At 32.8% G+C, this 22,932-nt stretch overlaps 1 protein-coding gene across 2 annotated transcripts in view; it reads right to left on the reverse strand.

Moving 5' to 3' along the window:
- Positions 1 to 22,932, reverse strand: part of LOC148619410 (uncharacterized) — a 187,050-nt gene that overhangs the window by 52,487 nt on the left and 111,631 nt on the right. For both annotated transcript variants that reach the window (XM_088579277.1, XM_088579276.1), the window contains exons 39-45: positions 21,092 to 21,219; positions 9,196 to 9,312; positions 7,685 to 7,828; positions 6,771 to 6,930; positions 2,906 to 3,139; positions 1,325 to 1,569; positions 288 to 428 (exon numbers count right to left, since the gene is read on the reverse strand). In XM_088579277.1, the coding sequence (XP_088435403.1) occupies positions 288 to 428; positions 1,325 to 1,569; positions 2,906 to 3,139; positions 6,771 to 6,930; positions 7,685 to 7,828; positions 9,196 to 9,312; positions 21,092 to 21,219 (1,169 nt within the window). The remainder of the gene's footprint in view (positions 1 to 287; positions 429 to 1,324; positions 1,570 to 2,905; positions 3,140 to 6,770; positions 6,931 to 7,684; positions 7,829 to 9,195; positions 9,313 to 21,091; positions 21,220 to 22,932) is intronic.

Raw genomic sequence — 22,932 nt, forward strand, 5'->3', positions numbered from 1 at the left:
AGAGAAGTGTCAGTATTAGCAAGAAATACTGTGTGGATGAACAAAGGGATGGACAGTGAAGTGTCTACTAGACCTGCTTTCACCATTGGTGATACAGGTAGTGAAATGAAACAAGGGCCGTAACTATTGAAAGTTGTCAATACACTAACAAACAAAGCATTATCTTTATGTTTAAGATAATTCAGTTGAGTATGGATTTGGTTACCATCTGGAAGCTAAAATAGTGAAAGACAGATGGACATTCATGAGGATAAAAAGCCCTATAGGATAATTTTCTATTCACATACCATCATTTATAGAACTGTTAACTTTAGTGACATCAGAGAAAGTGGCTAAAGACTTCAAACCTGCTAACACAGTGAGTTTAGTTTTTTCCCCAGTTTCAAACTTGTCATCAGGACAATTTGTAACTTTAGGCTTTGTCCTATCTGAAACAGAATATGAGATAATATGCATTTTTATTTAAAGGCAATTCAAACAAACAAAAATGAAATTTGTCAAAAATTTCAAACTGTTCCTATGAAGAGGTGGCAAAATTAATATGGCAAAGATTAAAGTGTGTGCAATGCTCACTAACTTGATACACCAACTCCCCCATTTGATAACATGCGCCTCTTGAGCTGCAAATTGGTTTGGATAAAAATCTTAAATAGGACATGCTAAAAATGGGCAGACACCCCTATAATTATATACCCCTACTTGCAGGATACAAAAAAAATACTGTGAAAGTACTATAGTTTGTGGGATACCAATTTTCATTGGTTTTTGTGGGTAGGCAAAACCACAAAATTTGGTTCCAAATGAAATTGAGATTCCCATATGTGCATATGGAAAACCTCAAAGCCACCAATTCAAGAATCCACAAACTTGTGTTTCTTTCATAATCCATGAAAACTGGTATCCACAAATTAAAGTACTTTCACAGTAACAATTTTGTTCTTGCAAACAGGAAGATGATGTGGTACTGAGCTGAAAAGCTTACACACAGTACACACAGTACTACAATGAAGATGAAGATGCATAGCATATTCTATATAATTCTTATGAAGAGATGATGAATTTTTCGTGACAAATCTTAATAGACTAGCATACCCCATGTACCAAAAGCAGTAAAAGCTCATTCCGAAAACTCTTTACGGTAGGGACATAACAATATGAGATATCTAACACTTTCAAAATAAATTTCTAATTTTCAATTTAGGTTGATCAACTTCTTGTACTTAAAAAGTAGAAAATAATTCCAATCATCATTACTATTGAGGTGAACAATTCATCAACATTTATTGTAGGATGAAAATAAAGGTAGAACTATCATGTTTTATACCTGCTGGGCATAAAGAGAATCCTTTATCACAGACATCCTCATGGACCTGGCTAGGGTACTTTGGGAAAGTGGACCTGGTAAATGCCAAATTAGCCCATATCTGCACCAGTTCATTCTTTTTAGACGCAAGATGATCCAGATTCTGCATAGATTTAGATATATCCACATCACTAAATACAGTTCTATAAATCATCAGCTTAGAAATTCTTCCATTTGTTTCACTAGAACCAAATATGACTTGGAGCCTGTCAATAAAAAAAATAAAAAAATTTTTAAATCATAGGATTTAGAAGACTTGGGGTCGTTTAACCCTGAATACACCTTAAAGTGGTTCATGTTGCAGCGTAAACCGACCCAAATTTGCATATATTCAATAATCAAAATAATAATTTTTAATTAAAAAACTCCAGAAAACAAAACTAAAATAACAAGAAACTGTTTTTTAATATGAAATAAATATTGTCTTAAAATGGATCAATAATGTCAAAGTCATCAATCAATAGCCAATTTGTATTCTACATGCATGTGTTTTTAAAATATATAGGGATACTTTTAAATAGTTTCATATTTAGGGGAATGGCAAAAATACCAAGTTAGGTTTTACCAAATTAACAATGTTGCTCGATAATGCTGAACTGTTCAGAATTTCATAGAAATTATAAAAAAAATATCAGGATAACACCATTTTGGTTACAGATACTGTTCACAACATAAAGCATCAATAAAGGCCAAAATGTAACTAGAAATACTGTGAGCAAGCTCAAAAAAGAATATATACCAATTCAAATGGACTTTTGTTGATCTCCCAACATTAATCATATTCCTTCACGTACATCTAAATATGATACCCAACCTTCCTATAAAACTACAAACTGGGCTTATGAAGTTTTAACAAGTAAAATCCTTAATTTGGATTATCTTCCTAAGGAGTCCTTCAACAGTGATTATATCCCTTTTACACACATCAATATATGATACTCAACCTTTCCATAAAATCTTATCAAAATCCGTTGAGCAGTTTAGAAGGAGTTGTCAGTACTATGTTTAGATCAAGACTACCTATAATAATTAGTGATGACTTAAGTATTACCTGTAATTAACTAAAATGACACTGACTAATGATAGAGTTTCAGTTTTTCACACCTATTATTATCCCAGCTGACAAAATGGCTGACGAGTTTGAGTTAGTGATGGTTATTCTCTAAGATTTACTACCGAACGGACCGACTAGTCAGTTCGAGTGTTCGAGAAAACGAAGTTCGAGAAATCCATGGTTATTTTTACTGATTATATAGGAGAAAATTTTGGTACTTTGAATTGTGTTCAAGAAATCCCGGGTGTTCGAGCCATTCGAGTGCGAGCGAGTGAAGTTCGATTGTAGGTCATTACCTTTCAAGGGTAATAACTCTTACAAGGAGTCTTCTGATAACTTTTATCCCTGGAGACTTTTGGCTAAACCTTACAGTTTTGGAGAGGTAATATGTAACCTACAGATGACCATTTAAGAAAACTTAAACCTTTCTTAATCAAAGATCGAGATTTCAATGTATATCTATAAACCCTACTGAGTCTAATATTTACATTTGAGGAAGCTGCTCTGCAGACACTGTCATTTTGTGAAAAACAGAAATAGAATCAATAAAGACTTTAGTATTTCCATTTCTCTCCCAAGACAGTACAAAGAAATGCCATATTCCATCAGCTTTATCTTGCCCATACGCTATTTCTTCAACAGCAGTGAAGTTGACTATCATCTTATTGGTCAGTATTTTCACTATTGATGTCTGGAACAATGGCCATGGGTAACTGATTCCACTGTAAAATAATAACTATAATTTGATTTGTGTCAAGACTTACAAATGTATTACAAAAATCGGAAAACAATCTGTAATTGAATTACAAAACATGATTTAAAATGATTTACCTACAACCATGACACTCTTTTGTTTTCAATCTGCTAAATAAACACCATATCCAGAATTTATTGATGTATGAAAGCAGACCATTTACTTTCAAAACAAACAAAAGCAGTGCTCCAGGTCCCCCTCCTTGCAACTAAAGTAAAATTTCAATAATTATCCCCCAGAAACCAAGTACGTGTTACCTTAACCTTTGACCTACTGATATCAAAATTTATAGGTGTTTTTCTCACCTCATAAGCCTTCAACTGTCCAAGTTTTGGTAATTTCTTTGAAGGCATTCAGATGTAACACTCTGGAAACAAATTATTAGCTCCAAAATTTTATTTTAATAAGTCTGTGTGACCTTGATCTTTGACCTACAGACCTCAAAATCAATAGATGTCTTCCTCACCTCATAAGCGTTCAACTGTCCAAGTTTGGGAATTTCTATGAATGTATTCAAAAAACACTCCAGAAACAAATTTTTGACTCAAATATTCTATTTTATTAAGTCTGTGTGACCTTGACTTTTGATACACTGACCTCAATATCAATATATGTCGTCCTTATCTCATAAGCTCTGAACTGTTCCAAGAGTAATCAAGGGAACCAAGGTTATAGCGGTAATCAAAAGAATGTAATCCAGGGACAAAGACCAGACATGGAAAACAGACATACACAACAAAGAACATAAACTAACTAAAATCATACATACAAAGTAACAAAAGTAAATGAGCAACTCGGACTCCACTAAAAACTGGGAGCATGGACCAGGTGCACCGGTAGGGTAAGCGTCCTCTGCTTTTCTAGAAACACCCGCCAAGTTGGACATAAAAAGTCAAGTCCGGGTAGACAAGCTCTGGCATAATGTATGAGTTGTGATATGAATATTCCATACGCAGGAGCCGAAGGGATGTTGCCATCATTTTGGATATTGGTTTCCACAGACTCTTTAAACCAGTTTGTGTGAAAAGTCAAGATGAAGAAAAACGATCATTTCTTCCACTACCGTTTGTCAACAAAGGTATAGATACAATTAATTTGGCTAACATCCTCCATCACAAAAACGTTACCAACAAAATTCCCCCATATTTCAAAGACAAATCCATACCAATTATTTCATATTCCTATACTTCACCCATCGCATCCAAAATTTTCAATTATAAAAGGCTATTGCAGAACCTCGAGATTGAGGACTTCAAGGCTAAACCACCTGACTGTTCTTGCAAAACTTCTCCATTCAAATATAGTCCTTCTGGTCACGTCGTTACCGGAGATTTAACCATTATCGAAAACGAATCTCTGCGTAATATCCTTTCTAAAGGTCCCAAGTACCATGAACCACGCTTCATAAATTGGAATTATAACTTTAAAGTTCTTATGGATGCCGTCGAGGACTATGCAAGAAAATGGATAAAACGAGAACAAGAAGACATTGATTCTCTGTCAGAGTGGTTGAAGGCCGTGAGGTCTTTAATTTTGAAACATATGAAAGTTTTAAGTAGGTCAATGAGTGGCAAGGCTACATCAGTTTTCAAAGACCCTGATGTAGCAAAAACATACATCACTACTATACATGACAAATATGTTGTCGTACCAGCAGACAAAGCCCAAAACAACATTGTTTTTGTCTGCAAATCGTTTTATATCCAATGTTTAATATCAGAAGTAGACTTAGAAAATAATAGCAGTGATAAGACCTACACTGCTACCACTCTTTCCAAAGAAGAGATTGTGGAAAACCATAAATCTGTGCTATCCTCTTTTGGTCTCTCTACCAAGTACGATGATTGTGATTTACCGTCTATGTACTGGATTCCTAAACTTCACAAGAATCCATACAAACAACGTTTCATAGCTGGATCTGCAAAATGTACCACCAAACCTCTTTCAAAACTTTTAACTTCTATACTCACAACTGTCAAAGAGGGTCTACAGTCCTACCACAACACTTGTTACTCCTGTAGTGGTATTAATTCAATGTGGATCCTGAAAAATTCAAAAGATCTTTTGGAGACAATCAGTTCAAGACTATTATCTGAATATAATAGCATTAAAACCTATGATTTTTCAACACTGTATACTTCTATTCCCCATACTCAGTTAAAATCCCTACTTAAAAACATTATACATCGTTGTTTTTCCAAAAAAGATGGTACACCTAGATACAAATATATAGTTCTTGGTAGAGATTCCTCATACTTTGTAAGAAATAATTCCAAATCATCTTCCAAATATACAGAGGAAGATGTTTACAAAATGCTGGAATTTTTAATCGAAAACATATTTGTCCAGTGTGGTGGACATGTTTTTCAACAAACGGTCGGCATTCCAATGGGAACAAATTGTGCTCCTTTACTAGCTGACCTATTCCTTCACTCTTATGAGGCTGACTTTATAGCTGATCTGATCAGAAAGAAAGAATATTGTTTGGCTAGATGCTTCAATCTCTGTTTCCGCCATATAGATGACGTGTTATCTTTAAACAATCCTAATTTCGGGGATTTGATACATCGCATCTACCCAAAAGAACTTGAGATAAAAGATACTACAAACACTATGAAGTCAGCCTCATATCTTGACCTACACTTAGAAATCGATGGTAAAGGAAAACTATTGACCAAACTTTACGACAAACGTGATGACTTTTCATTCAGAATTGTCAACTTTCCTTTCATTTGTGACAACATCCCTTCGGCTCCTGCGTATGGAGTGTTCATATCACAACTCACACGTTATGCCTGAGCTTGCCGAAACTACGCAGACTTTTTGTATCACCCTAGAACTCTAACAAATAGGCTTCTGGAACAAGGTTATGTTGCTACAAGATTGAAGTCATCACTACAAAAGTTTTATGGTCGTCATCATGAACTCGTGGATCGTTATGGTGTATCCATCAGCAACATGAAAACTGATTTATTCAATGAGTCATAGTTTTCCTTCCCTCGTTTGTCTACCCCGGACTTGACTTTTTATGACCAACTTGGCGAGTGTTTCTAGAAAAGCAGAGGACGCTTACCCTACCGGTGCACCGGGTCCATGCTCCCAGTTTTTAGTGGAGTCCGAGTTGCTCATTTACTTTTGTTACTTTGTATGTATGATTTTAGTTAGTTTATGTTCTTTGTTGTGTATGTCTGTTTTCCATGTCTGGTCTTTGTCCCTGGATTACATTCTTTCGATTACCGCTATAACCTTGGTTCCCTTGATTACTCTGCCACAGTTTTGTGAAATTCTATCCAGGTGATCAAAAGTTACACTATGGAAACCAATTTTAGACGGATGGAAGGACAGACAGAAAGCCTAATTCCATACTCCCCTGCATTCGTGATAGACACAATAAAAGTTCCAAAAGGCCAAAATTTCAACTTTCAAAATAAAAGGTTAAAAAAAATAAAGAAAAAAAAAAAAAACTTTGCTAAAAAGGGAAGTGGCATGTTGGTTTTTATAATAACTGTCTAAGAATCAAGAAATTACCTTTTAACAGCCTTAGCTGATTTATACACTATCTTTCCTTAGAAACTTTCATACATTTTCATAAAACTTACACCGGTTCCAGAGTGAGGAGAGTTGATCCATAACCTATAACTCTAAACCAGAACATAACAGTCATATCAGAGTTATTAGGCATTACCAATGGTGTCCTTAAAAATCCTGGTGAATCTGCTATTTCACTATCCATGTACAGGTCAAAATTGTCATCCATATCTTCAAAAAGATATACAGAATAGATCAATAATTAAGTTTAAGAGGTTACACTCTATATAGTGCTAAGGGTACCTCCACTCTCATAAAATGAACTTACTCTCGTTAAATGATAGTAATGTTCCTGTAGATGATAAAATTCAAAACACATTGCCAATATATAGCCAAAACTGTTCTTAGGGCTCTTTCTAACTTGGAAGTGATGTGACTTCTCAGTCTTATAATTATCTGATGTCGACCAAAAGGACATCCATTAAATAATCGCATTAAAAGTAGTTCCACCACGAACGACATCTTTAATATTAAAATGCATCAAACTGATTATTTTGTATACATTCACTGCACCTTTTGGACGCTTTCCATAATTAAAAATAAGTTATATAAAAGTTTGAACTATATTTTATCAATGTCTCTGATGTCCATTTGTTGATTCCACATGACTGACTACATTTAAACCTAAAAATAGGTTGTCAAGACTACTCGTTAAGAAACAATAGAAAAATAAAACAAAACAAATAATGAAACGAAACCAAAAAAATGGAAACAAAATTTAAATGAATAGATACCTCATGACGTCAAAGGTTCAGTGCCAACCCCATTTTGATTTCTATTCATTGTCAGTTACATTACTTCAATTAGAAGATAAGATCAGAAATTAACAGCAAAAAACACAATAGACTCCATCACATTATATTGTTAGAAAAATACAATAGATCTTAGCAGATTACTTAAAAGCTTTGAATTAAAGAAGTAGTACCTTGGCATCCACTATCAGTAAGATATCCACCATTTCGACAATAACATATATGTCTGTGTTTCTCAGAAATACATTTAGCACTGGAATGACAAGGATTACTGGAACATGGATCAGTGTAGGTATCACATGTTGTACCAGAAAAGCCTGAAAACATATATTACAAAACGAATATACCAAGAAAAAATCATTGGGGTCACTAGGATTACTGGAGCATGGATCTGTGTAAGTACCACATGTACCAGAAAAGCCTGAAAACATATATTACAAAAGGATTATACCAAGAAATAATCATTGGTATGACATGGATTACTGAAGCAAGGATCAGTGTAGGTATCACATGGTGTACCAGAATATGCTGTAAACTATCATGACAAGAGGATTATACCAAGAAATAATCATTGGGATGACATGGATTACTGGAGCATGGATAAGTGTAAGTATCACACGTTGTACCAGAATAACCTGATAAAAAAATTAAACAAGAGGCTCCAAGGAGCCTGAATCGCTAACCTGTTTAATTATGCCTTTCAACGACAATAAATTTAACAAGGAGTTGTCCAACAATTTTAACTAAAGAAGACTTCGGTAGGACTTATCATAAAGATTTTTTCAGCAATGAAGGTTTCTTTCTATCTATCATAGATTTCAAGATATTGGCTAAAAAAAACAAAAACAAAAACAAAAAAAACCCGTAATTTTTCACCTTTCAAGGGCAATAACTCTTACAAGGAGTCGTCTGACAACTTTGATCCCTTCAAAACTTGTGTAGGCATTATAATAAGAACCATATAAGCAATTGAAAGAATTTGGGCAACGGTTTCGGAGATATATGGGAAAAATTACTGTCTGACCCCTATGTTTAATATTTAGTAACAGTAGCCATGTTTTTCAACAAATCAAAAATTCCTACATCAGGTCTATACAGGATATCTCAAGAAACATTCATATTAAGTTTAATTCCAGTTGGTCAAGTATTGTCAGAGGAGAAGACTTCTGAAAAATTGTTAACAAAGACAATGGACAACGACAACAACAGAGGCCAAGTGATGGCACTATGGCCAGGTGAGCTAAAAAGGAGTATACCATTAGATAAGTCTTGGGACACATCTACACAACTTGAGCTGCATATCAATTTTCAATTACACAGGCCAAATGAAGCCAAGTACCTTCAGTCTTTAAGAAGATTGTCCACTCAATATTATGCTTAGTGTCAAAGAAATTTATTAAATTTGCTAAGTAGAATTTTTTCAGTCTGTTCAAATGTGTACGCAGGGTTTGACACTAACTTCATTTGTTTGGTGGTAAATAGGACTACTCTGGAGAGTGCCTAACAAATAGTACATGTATATTGAATATTAGAATCCAGATAAGTTCAGAGCTGAATACAAGTGTATTATTGTGTCTAGGGGGTTATGCCCATGAAGTCAGAAAGCACTTGGCTGCTGGAAATCTACATTTGAAACGTATACAAATGTATCCTTAAAGTTCAATGCCTATCACGTAATACTTACTATCTGGACAGACACATTGGAAGCCTTTATCTTTAGTAGAACATTTCCCATCATTTTTACAGGTGTCAGCATCTCCACACTGATAATTAATCAAATGACAACTGGAACCATCATAATCTGAAATTAGAGCAATACATGTACTAATATTTTTAATATTATCATATTAAGCAAAAGATTTATATAATACCATAAGCTTAAAATTTTAAACTTTTCAAAAACAAATTTTTGGAAGAAACTAGAGGCTCTAGAGAGCCTTAATTGCTCACCTGACTGATTTTTGTGGCCATGTTTTTTCTTGTAAAAAACTCCTAACACTCATACATAAGGAAGAATCATATCAACTTATATTGAATCCTGTAATGTAGTTTATGAGCAGAACATATTTTAAAGTAATCATATTTCATCATGCTGAATACTGTTACTCCCATGTCAGATTTTGAATAAACCTAACAGTTAAGGAGTTATGCAAAAAAAAAGCTGTCTGACACCTATATTCTATTTTTACTAAAGCAGTCATGTTTTTTGACAGCTTAAAATTCTGGGCAGAATACCCTAATAAAACATTCATACCAAGTTTGTTTCTAATTTAGTAGTGTCAGAGCAGAAGATTTTTTGAAGTACAATAATAACATAAAAATTTGCAAAAATAACGTCAAAAAGGGCAACTATTTCAAGATGGTTTAACAGATTTAAACACAAATTTGACCATAGAAATATCTCATTATGCTGAACACATTTATCCCACAACAGAATGTAAACTAATGGTTTAGGAGATATATACAAAAAGCTGCTATCTGACCACTGTGACCTATTTTTATAACAGCAGACATGTTTTCAAATGAATCAAAAATCCCCACATCAGTTTTAGACTAAATAACCTTAGTAACATTCATACGAAGTTTGATTTTAATTGGTCCAGAAGTGTCAGAGGAGAAGAGCTATGAAAAAATGATAACAACAATGACAGACGCCAAGTGATGGCAATAGCTCACATGGCACATCAAGCCAGTGGAGCTAAAAATGTTCTCATATCAAAAACAAAAAACATGTTAACAAAACAAACCAACAAAAACTTCTTTATTTTTGTAAAATGCTTATCATTAAGATGACACATATTATCAAAATAATAAAGAAGAAAAGTAGTCCATAGTGCACATTCAAAACCACGTTAGAACACATGTTCTACAGTCAGGAAAATGAAGCACATTGTGAATTAATATACTGAATAAGAGGCTCTAAAATCAGTAATTAAAACCTTTGCCAAAATCTTTCCCTTTTGTGTATCTGCTAAAATTCTTACAATAAGTCAAAAACTGCAAAAATAGGTCATTTTTTTATCTCCAAGAACATGATTGTCCTTATATTTGATGAAATATACTTAACTACCATTCAATCTTTCAAAACAAATTAACTCATAATAGGACATTTCCCTGACCATAACTTTTTACTTAAGTAGGGCTGATCTGCTGATCAAAAGAATCATGTCATCAATTAAAAACTCTATCTTTTATTATTTCTTTGGATATTGTTTGATAACTGCAAAACACATCATTGTTTTATAAAGTTAATGAGATATCTTATAATAAAACTGCTCATAAGATATCTTATAAAGTTAATGAGATATTTTATACATTATATAGGATATCTCTTAAACTTTAAAAATATTATAAGATATCTTAAAAAATACAAGAGATATCTTGAACATGGAATAAATATAAATAAGGCATGCCATATGAAGGGACCACAACTCGATCTAATAAATACTGGTAGTTATATAACAACTGTGGCCATTAAACTTTTGTAGGCCTTATCATATGGGCTGTTTTTATCAACTGAAACAAAATAATTCTCATTCAGAGCACATCAACATTATATGACTCTTATTTTAAGCACTGGTAACTAATATAATAATGTAACTGACATTTCTGATCAATTCAGGTATTTAAGATTTTTCTTCTTGGGTTACAATTATTATAAAGTCATAACAAGATTACTACACTTAGCAAAATGTCCCCACCACTGCAAAAGATGAAGTGCCAAAGTCCCATAACTCCTGTACAATTTAATGAATCACAATGGTAGTGTAATATGATCAACTACATATGGTAACTAACAATCCAACAAATTTGAACAAAATGTGTTTTTGAGGAGTTGTGTCCACAAAATTCAAGTGTGATGGACGGATAGAAGCCAGTATTTCTATGTCAAAACAATAGTGCCCATCATGTCTATTTTACATTGTTGATATGCTTGAAATAGTTAAAGGAGACATGACACAAAAAGATATTTTCAATTTTTGGTTTATCTGATTTATTACACCTAATATATATCATAGAAACGCCCCTTGTATTCACTTACGTCGTTTAATTGAAGATAAGTTGATTCAAAATCAACGATGACCCAAGCCATACAAATTTTAATTAGCCATGTGGTCACATGACCATGCTATATCATTGGTTCTGATTCATAGATTGAGTGGTTGAAATGCGTGGGGCTTCTGCACTTTTTACATGATTTCTACAACTGAGAGTGAAAATGTGGAGAGTTTTGATTTGTAAGCAAATATATACCTACAGTTGTATCAATTTAAACTACTTCAAGAAGAAAATGATAAACAATGACAGAAATATTTAACTTTTACATGTATAAAGACTAGAGTCAACAGAGAGATGACACCACCTCTTTTTGAAGATTACATAGAAATATTTCATTATGTTCTGTCATGTTAAATTGAACTTTTTACATAAAGTAAATTAAATTAACATTCTAAGATTTAAACTGTTCTGATCTCGAACTTCAATGAAAATATAGATTTTACCCTTTTTACGGAACGTTACTCCTGACAAGTGTACCAGTACCCCGCAAGTACAGCTATAGGATAATATGAACATGTCTATTTTTATTGGTTTTTTGATAATTTTATTTGAGAACCCATAAAGGTTTCGTGCTGAAGCTTCTTCGTGCTCTCAATTTTTTTTTCCAACCGACCTTAAAAAAAAATATTGTTCGTCCCTGTAAAAGCTCCCTTAAACTCACCTAGGGTCACCTATTATAAATTGTATATTGTGTCAAACTCTCAACGTAAATTGTTTTATTTCAAAATTCGTAAGACAAAAGAAACGCAAATCTATTTTAATTATTGAACTCATACACCTGCTTTGACACCTGTGTCACAAGGCGCCAAACCATGTGAAGATAAAAGAAGCAGCCCACGCATTCTCTTGGCCATAATTAAGTATACAGGGCTTGGTAATTGATATAACCCAGCAACAAAGAAAGAACGATACATAGAGTGACACTATTTCAGTTGTACATTTCTGTTCAAGTCCTAAAAACAGTGTGCAAATTTTCGCTATGTGGGGATGTATGCTAATGAAAATGGAAAGCTGACAGAAAACTAGAAGAAGTTTGACCTTCTTACTTTCATTATGTATTATACAGAATTATCTATCTAATGACATTAACAGACTGTCTGTTCCTAACAATGCGTATGTATAAACCATGTAAAATCTTTTATTTAGTTATACTACAGTAAGAGTAACCAAGGGAACCAAGGTTATAGTGGTAATCAAAGAGTAATCAAGGGAACCAAGGTTATAGCGGTAACCAAGGGAACCAAGGTTATAGCGGTAATCAAGGGAACCAAAGTTATAGCGGTAATCAAGGGAACCAAGGTTATAGTGGTAATCAAGGGAACCAAGGTTATAGCGGTAATCAAAGAGTAATCAAGGGAACCAAGGTTATAGCGGTAATCAAGGGAACCAAGGTTATAACGGTAATCAAAGAGTAATCAAGGGAACCAAGGTTATAGCGGTAATCAAGGGAACCAACGTTATAGCGGTAATCAAAGAGTAATTAAGGGAACCAAGGTTATAGCGGTAATCAAAAGAATATAATCCAGGGACAAAGACTAGACATGGAAAACAGACATACACAACAAAGAACATAAAGTAACTAAAATCATACATACAAAATAACAAAAGTAAATGAGCAACTCGGACTCCACTAAAAACTGGGAGCATGGACCAGGTGCACCGGTAGGGTAAGCGTCCTCTGCTTTTCTAGAAACACCCGCCGAGTTGCTCATAAAAAGTCAAGTCCGGGGTAGACAAACCACGAAACAGGTAATTTAAGGAAACAACAAAGCTGAACAGAGACAAAAAGCATCATTATGGTTCTTCAAGCCAATAAAAAGAATAATAAAATATCACAAAATGTGGACTGCCGGCAATATGGTCCAGAAAACTGGTTTTTCGTGGTGCATATCACTACCCTTGGGCAGTCCACATTTGTGATATTGACCTTAAAATCATTAACCATTATGTAAGTATTTTGCCAACCCATACATCTAATTAAAACAATGCCAATTTGTAGACTTTTTTAATTTTTTTTATTTCTTTTTGAATATAGTCAGGGTTTTACAACATCCCCCTACATCACTGCCTGACTAGAGTGTAATGGGGTTTTGTAAACATGTATATAATCCTCACTAAATTATATTAATTTGAAAGACTGCACTTATCATCCTTATTCACTCTTACTCTCACACTCTCATGCTCAAAAGACAATCGTTCTATGATACATACATTTCAATTTACAATTTGAAATAAAAAATGACGAAATATACTATCTTGTATTTATAATTTTAATAAACCCATTTTTAGTTATCAAATATCTGAAATATTTCTAAAAGGGGCCCATATCTTCTAAAATTTATGCAAAACATTATTTTTCTTTGCCATAAAATGTTCAATTAAATAGTAATGTCGAATTCATTGCTTTAAACCAACAATGTTAGGCAGTTTTTCTTCCAATTTGCATTTGAATATGTACTGTTTTCCAATAAATAATAAACAGCTGCACTAAGAGCGCAAGATACGCCTGTCCTTAAGGCAAGATACGCCCGTCCTTAAGGCAAGATACGCCCGTCCTTAAGGCAAGATATGCCCGTCCTTAAGAATAGCTGATGGTATAAATTTTAGAAAACAAAAACCTGATTTCTGATTACCAAAAAATTAGTCAGTGTATATAGTGAGCAAAGTTTTTTCTTCAGTTATTCAAAAAGTATAAATGATCTTACAACTGTTTGACATGATGAAAGTATACAATAGCATTTAAAATTGATTCTTTGTTTTTAAACTAGATAAAACTATAATAAACTATAGAATTGAAAACTGGACAAATAATTCATTATGTAATAATATTATTATGAGGTAAGATCTACAGTTAATAGTACAATTCCTTCTACTTCTACTATAAGGAAGTCCATATTGCCTTGTGGTCAGAATAATAAGTTTCTAGGGAACCACTCTGATAATTGTCAGTATTCATAAAAATCAAATCTATTGAAGAATTGAAGTCGTTTGTTGGTCCCAATATAATACAGCTTTTCAAAACTGTAAGTAAGCAGCAATCTTATGTTGTGGTAATTACATCAGATTTGGCAACAATATAGATTTTTTTAAGTGAATAAAGTTTCGTAACTCTGGAATGACAAATAAATAATTCTTCAAAATCAAAAGGGAGCATTCTTCCGTGAATATTAATACTGTGCTAAAATTTCATTTGAATCCGTAAAAGTGAATTTGAGTGATGGATGGCCCGACGGACAATGGTATACCATTATACAACCATAATCTAACATGTCTATAAAACTGTATGCAAAGTTTCAAGAAAAGTATCAGTACAGCTGAGTTATTACATCAGATTTGACAATAATATAAATTTTTAAGTGAATAAAGTTCCGTAACTCTGGAACGACAAATAAAAAATTCTTCAAAACCGAAAGGGAGCTTTCTTCCATTAATATTAATATTGTGCTAAAATTTCATTTGAATCTGTAAAAACAAATTTGAGTTATCGCGCAACGTGTGGATAGACGGACAGCGATGATGGACGGCACGACAACAGTATACTATAATACGTCCCGTCTATATAGACGGGCATATAACAAAAGATTTAATTTGATATCTGCCTCAGGAACACCAAAAAAGAAAGTGCTTTTTTTCATAACAAAATTAGAATATTATTTTCTAAGAAAAATCTGAAAATCATATAAGACATAAAGAAGTGACTAAACAGTCAAAAAACAAATGTTCTATAGTTTATATACTCTGGTTACAAAAAGAACACAAATCTGAATCTTTTATATGAATCTTGTACAAAAACATATTTGCAGGTACAACTCGATATAAAAACTTGTATTGGAAATTGGCAAGATAAGCATTACTACAACACTTTTTATTCAGAACAAAATATTTTTTCCGATCTGGAATTTCAGTATATAATTCACTTTCCCATTTCCAAAATTTTTCATGGGGAAGATAGCATTGTAATTTCACTAAATGACAATAAATAAATCTAATACATTTGTTATTAACAAGCAGTTTAAAAAATGAATCCTCAACGGTGTGTATCACTGTGTTGTCTACATTTTTTTTAATAAATTGTCTTAAATTAGTAGGAATACTTGATATTAAGGAAAAATATTTCACAAAGTTTTGTGTATGTACCTTGCATGTCAGTTCTGTAAAGGTGAGGAATTTTCCCCCACTATATCAAATACATCACTAAGATATTTGACATTTAAGTCTTTCCACTTAATAAAGAAAGAAAAATCTTGTAAAGGCACAAAATTTAAAATATCTAAACTTAAGCACTCATTAATATCTGTAAGTTTCTGTATTGGTTTAGATAACGATAAGGCATAAAGCACATCTTTCCAAAACAGATTTTTAATATTTTTGATACTTCTAATAACTTCTCTTTTGTAAAGGAAAGGCCCTTAACTCCCAAAGTCTTTTAATTCAATATTAAGCAAACTTTGCCACTCTTTTTGTAAAAAGAGCCTTCTCACCCACCAAATTTTCAAATACATAATAAAAGAATGTAGATGGACCATCTTTTATCCCCCATCTGCTATGTCAGCTATGAGTGTTTTATGCTTTATCTTTTCTATTTTTCCATCACATATAAAACTGTAAAACATTCTATCTAACTCATTAATCGACGATTGATTTATATTAGGCAATGCTGTAAATAAATGTATAAGCTTTGGAAGTGCTAGATTTTTTTCACAGCGATTTTACCCCGAAGCGTCAGCTTTCTATGCTGCCAGCTTTTCAATAAACCTTTTAATTCTTTTATTTTCCCTTTAAAATTCAATAATACCATTGACCTTAAATCTATGCCAAGATACCTAAAATTTGAAAATGACCAATCAAGTTAATGTGAGGGAATAGATCAAATTTGGAAACTTTTTACTACCTATCAATAGCACTTTTGTCTTTGAAGTATTCCTTCTTAGCCCAGATATCAAATAAAAATCATTAAAACATTTCAGTGATTCTCTTAATGATGAATCTCTACCAGCTAGTAATAAAAATGTATCATCTGCATATTGGCTTCCTGTGGGTTTATTGTCAGCCACGTGTACTCCTTTTATACCAGATATTAATTTAAGCTTCATAGCTAACAGTTCGACTCCAATTATAAACAAGTAAGGTGAGAGAGGGTCACCTTGACGACAACCTCTTTCTAGTTCAAAGAAATTTGATAAGTGTCCATTATTTATCACACAACTTTTTGCCCCTTAATATAAAATATCAACCCAGTTGCAAAGAGATTCACCAAAATTAAAACTTTGTAGTGCTTTTGTAATGAAATCCCATTCAACTGAATCAAAATCAGTAAGTAACAATAGAATTTCCTTATTATTTTCTTCTAAATAATGCATCAGAATGTAAAGTAATCTGGTATTCTCTCCAATCAATCTATTTTCCATAAACCCTTTTTGAGAATCACTAATAATGGAAGAAAGAACCTGTTTAATTTGAAAGGAAATGACAGCTGATGCTATTTTCATATCAGTGTCCATCAGACTAATTGGTCTCCAATTTTTTATGAATCTTCTATCCTTCCATTCCTTAGGATGCAGGTAATAATACTTTGGTATTGAAAATTTGAAAAAGCTCCTGAATTGTAGTCATATCTAAATTAGAAGGGTCCAATATCTTTCCAACAAAATTTATAAAAATTCACTGAAAAGCAGTCAAAGCTAGGACTTTTTCCATTTTGCATACTGCTCCACACTTTACTACACTTATCAAATGTCAGATTACCTTCACATGATTTTTTTTGCTCTTCATTCAGCTGATTGACATGATTAAAAAAATCTAAGTTGTCTATGGGTTTGTGGGAAGACAAATAATTTTTTTGTAAAATTGTGTCAGCTCAGATAATATTTTCTTTTGATCTGACACACACATACCATCATCACTAATTATCTCAGTCATGATTTTATTGATAAATGCCTTTTTTCTAACTTCTAAAAATTCTGTGTATCTCTCTCCACTCTCATGCCAATTTGCATGAGAACGGAGAACAATGCCTTCAAAAAGATTTTGTCTTTGAATTTCTAACTTAAGCTTTTTCTGATTCAAAGACAATGATAAGTTTTCTGAAAAATTTTTGTTTACATCTTTTTCTAATTGCTCTATTTCTGTCTCTAATTTACTGAATTGTTTTTTATTTTCTTTTGATTTTTGAATACCATAACTGATGGTCTCACTTCTGATCTTCATTTTTAATACTTCAAAGAATAATTGATCACTACAGGATAACTCAACTTGTAATAGATCAGATTTGTCACCACCAGCATAGTACTCATCAATCAAGTCTCTGATGCATTGCTTGATAAGATGACAATAATCTATATCTCTCAGCAATTGAGCATTAAATTTCCAGTATCCCCTACCTCTTTTTGAAAAGGATGCTGTGAATGTAAAAATGATTGCAGAATGATCAATTCTGTATCCAGCCTCAATTTTTGCTGATTTTGCAAACAAAAAATATCCTCAGAAACAAGAAAATAATCTATTCTGCTCTGTTTTAAAGGACTAGACTGACACCATGTAAACTTTTTTTCATCAGGATAACATATTCTCCATGGGTCTAACAATCCTAAAAAAGCTTTTCATTTCCTCTATCTTGTCTCTAGCTTTTGGGTTCCTGTCATGCAGTACATCACAGGAACATCATACCTGTCCTGCACTACATTCCAGTCTCCACGGAATATACAGCTTGTATTGCTAAATTTAACAACATGAAGCAGAACTTCATTGAAAAAGTCAGGTCAATCTAAATTATAACCATACAAACATACAAAAGTAAATCTGTACTCAAAGATAGTTATATCTAATATGATATATCTACCATGTTGATCAATGATTGAATTATGGACGTCATATTGAAGACCTGGCTTGAACAAAATACATACACTGGCACTCTTACTATCACCATGACTGAAATGACACTTATGACCCCACTCATCTTCCCACTTTTTTTCTACCACCTCAGTGCTATGAGTTCCTTGTAAACAAAAAATGGATGCATTTTTTGTTTTTACCCAATTAAAAATATCTACTCTTTTCTTAATATTTGATTGTAGGCCTCTTACATTAATTGATAATATTTCTATACGATTACTCATTACTACAAATGAATCGTCTGAATATAGCTGAAATATTGCTGCTCGGACGTTAAACCCCAACAAACAAACAAACAAACTACAAATGAAATTTGATAACCTTTTACACAAGACAGTGAATTTAACAAATTGTATCAAACAAAATAAAGAGAAAACAGATTCTCTCATACACACACACTCAAGATAGGACATTTTGTTTGCAGAAATTTCTAAATAATCAGTTCAGATTGATGGCAAATATTTCAATAAGAGAATGAATTCATTTATTTTTGAAAATATTACATAAATATAAACTTGTAAGACTTGAGCAGCAGAGTACTCAAGTAATTGAAATTTAATCAACATGTTTTATGTAGTCAATACCATAGGAAAATAAGTAGCAAGAAATGTACTCAAGAAGATATCATAATAATTTAATACTACTTAGAAAGTTGCTACCTCTAGTAAAAAGGGAGATAAATCAAAAATCATAATACACTGTATTTGATCAATCCTGAAATTCAAAATTCAACTGATTATGTTATACATTCAAATTTTATGTGCATACCAATGGGCATGAACTTCATATCATATTATTTTACATGCAATGTACACCTAGAAAGGATGTTATTATCATAAATAAAATGCAAAATTAATGTATGTATCATTCATCCATACATTTGACTGTATGCCCATATACTGTAAGCTTGAAAAGATTGATAGATTAGAGGAGCTGTAACAACAGAGGCCTAGGGCATGTGCTACAGCTTATCAAGCCTAGCAGCAATCCAAAACAAGATGAAAATATCAGTAATTAACATTGCTCACATTTTCTGCAATTTTTTAAAAAATAAACCCTTCTGTTCAGTATGAACACATCAAACCATCACTTACATGTATGGATAATCAAAATGATGAATGAATGAATAAATACAAAAAGAAGAATGAATGTCTAAACAAACAAACAAAGTCAGTATAGAGTTGAAATAAATTAACTTATTTTGTTACACACATGTAATAACTCACTTGTTCCATGTCCTGACTGAATAAATGATAATATATGTAAATAAATATTTACGAAGGAAATAGAGAAACTAGTAAACAAATTATCCATACTATAAATTTAATTTCTTACAAATGTCATCACAGATACCAAATTTCATTCATTTTCCTGATGTCTTAATCTTTGCATTAACTGCACAATTTAAGTACCATGCACTGTCCGCATCTTTCTTATCTCTAAGTTATGAAATCAAATCCATATTGTGCTTTGTAACATCATCAACTAAATTGAAAGTCTTTTCCAGTGGGAGGTTCTTTTTTCCTTTCATTATATTGTACTTGACATCAGAGTTCCTGAGTTTCACAAGAATTGGTCTGTGTTGTTTGTTTTGACCAGGAATTCTGTGGATAGCTTGGATATCTTCAGATTTCAGAGTGATTTTGAGTTTCTTCTTGGCTATCTCATTAATAAACAAGTCTTTGGTGTTTTCTGTTGGACTTTCTGGAAAGTTCATCACTTTGATATTAAATTTCCTGCTATATTGCTGATTGTAGTTAGCCATCTGAAGTGTATCTGTTATTGCAGTTTTGTAACTAGCAACTTCCATTTTAAGTTCCCTAATAGTTTTATTTTGTTCAGCAATTGACTCTCTCAGCTTTTCATTTTCAGCGGTAAGTTCCTCAATAGCTTTGTTTTTGTTTCTTTGTCTTTTCTTTTAACTTTCCATCAATATCATTTTTGGCTTGATTGATCAATTTGGTGACAATAGAGGTAACAACTGTTTCTAAATTGTCTTTCTTCACAATTTTGCCTAAGGACTGTTCAAGGTCTGTTTTTTTTCACTACATCCTTCAGGCAATTCTTGATGGATTGTAAGTCCTCTTGAAAATTACTGAACTCTACTATCAGATCCGAACTACTGTCCATAGAAACACCTTCATGAGTTCCTTTAAGGTTTTTGTTAGCTGATTCTTTATCCTTTTTAGCTGCCAATAAGGTCTGAAAAGTTTTTTTTTCTGATTTCTTGTCAGATTTTTACAGTATTTTTAAAGTAAATATTCCTGTAGGCACTTGCAAAATAATAGTTTTGATTTTTACTCACTGTCCATCCAAATTTTATTACAAATTAATGCAGATTTTGTTATTCCAACTGACATTTCAATTCCACAAGCATCACATAAAAGAGAAAAATTTTATACCCATCCTCATATAAATTTTAATATCATTCCTGTTTTCAAACATTTCCAAACTGCCAAAAAATCTGAGAGCTGATACTTATGTGACCACTATGTCAACCATCTTGAATTGGACCTCTCCAGCCAATGTGTAGAATGTACAAATGTAGCATAAGGAATATGTACACAAATATCCCTAGATTGACAATATTATTTTAGCAGATCTTTCTATCTATGGAATGTATAACTTACCATCAGTACAGGAACATTCTGCAGTTCCTCCAACATTATTACAGTGAGCACCATTAGTGCATGGCTTAGTGACATTACAGACATCAGGGAAATCTTCACAAGTATCTCCTTTTGTTCCACCTTGACATCTGTAATGAAGAAACAGGCGTTTAATCTCAACAATTTTAGATTAACTTTGGAAGAGTAGTCAAGGGAACCAAGGTTATAGCGGTAATCAAAAGAATGTATTCCAGGGACAAAGACCAGACATGGAAAACAGACATACACAACAAAGAACATAAAGTAACTAAAGTCATACATACAAAGTAACAAAAGTAAATGAGCAACTCGGACTCCACTAAAAACTGGGAGCATGAACCAGGTGCATTGGTAGGGCAAGTGTCCTCTGCTTTTCTAGAAACACCCGCCGAGTTGCTCATAAAAAGTCAAGTCCGGGGTAGACAAACGAGAAAAAGGAAAACTATGACCCGTTGAATAAATCAGTTTTCATGGTGCTGATGGATACACCATAATGATCCATGAGCATGATGACGACCATAAAACTTCTATAGTGATGACTTCAATCTTGTAGCAACATAAGAATTTATTTGAAATGTTCCTGTTAACTTATCTACCAAGCAGTTTTTAGAAGTTGTGTTTACAAGACCTCATGGACAGACAGATGGTCGTTGAATAAATCAGTTTTCATGGTGCTGATGGATACACCATAATGATTCATGAGCATGATGACGACCATAAAACTTCTATAGTGATGACTTCAATCTTGTAGCAACATAAGAATTTATTTGAAATGTTCCTGTTAACTTATCTACCAAGCAGTTTTTAGAAGTTGTGTTTACAAGACCTCATGGACAGACAGATGCCTTACATTAACAATATTTTCCTCCAGGGGACAAAAATGATGATGAAAACATAACCTTAGAAAAAAGAAAAAATATTTTTGTGATTCTGGATGAAAAGCTGACCGCAGATTGAAACAGTCCCATGCTTGCACCATGTGTGTGCACAAGATTTTGTAATCTTCATTTTATTTTCAGTACCAAAAAGTGCAATACTTGAATTAAAAATGATGAAATAAGGGTAACAACAAAATTAACGAACACTAATCTGATTCATAATCAAGTCAAGTAAAAAAAAATCTGGCCAAATAGATATTACATCACAGAGCAGCTGGTAATTAGAGATAAAAGGAACCAAACTGTTGCAATTATCATGTATTTTTTTTGCCAAAAAATTGCTGAAAAAAGAAGCCAATGAGGAGCTTAATTTTTTAAAATAATTTACCTTATCATAATTATAAATATTAATTGTCATGTCTGCAATGGAAATAGAAGTGTTCCACACAAATAGATCCATTTTTATCAAAGGTTTAGCCCCAAGGGTCCTCAATAAGGGACCAGTACACCTTTACCAGGCTGTGGACCCCTGAGAACCTTACCTTTCACACTACATTCAGCGACATTTGTTTCTCTAACATTCAAGTCTGACCTGAGTGAAACTCGGCATTACACCTTCAATACGAGTGTTTACCACCCAGATTCCACCTAGCCAACACCGACTATTTGTATATTGCAATAGTCATAAAATTCAATGAGGCCCATAACAGGGAATTTATTGTAAGATACGATGTATATTGTGTTTCTGTTTCTTATGTAATTCGGAGTACTCCACTTAAGATAAAAAAAAATTAGTCATGTCATTAAAAATTTTGTATTATCTTTTTTTTTTATATTTTGTACATGTTTATCATTTGTTGATGTGTTGTTTTTTTTATTTACAGCTACGTCCAATGAGTGGGAGATATCATGTAGAAATATTACTTCATATTTTTATCAAGTAAC

Source organism: Perna viridis, chromosome 4 (assembly GCF_037379345.1).
Source record: "Perna viridis isolate PV_CMFRI_1.1 ecotype Kerala chromosome 4, ASM3737934v1, whole genome shotgun sequence".
Taxonomy (NCBI): domain Eukaryota; kingdom Metazoa; phylum Mollusca; class Bivalvia; order Mytilida; family Mytilidae; genus Perna; species Perna viridis.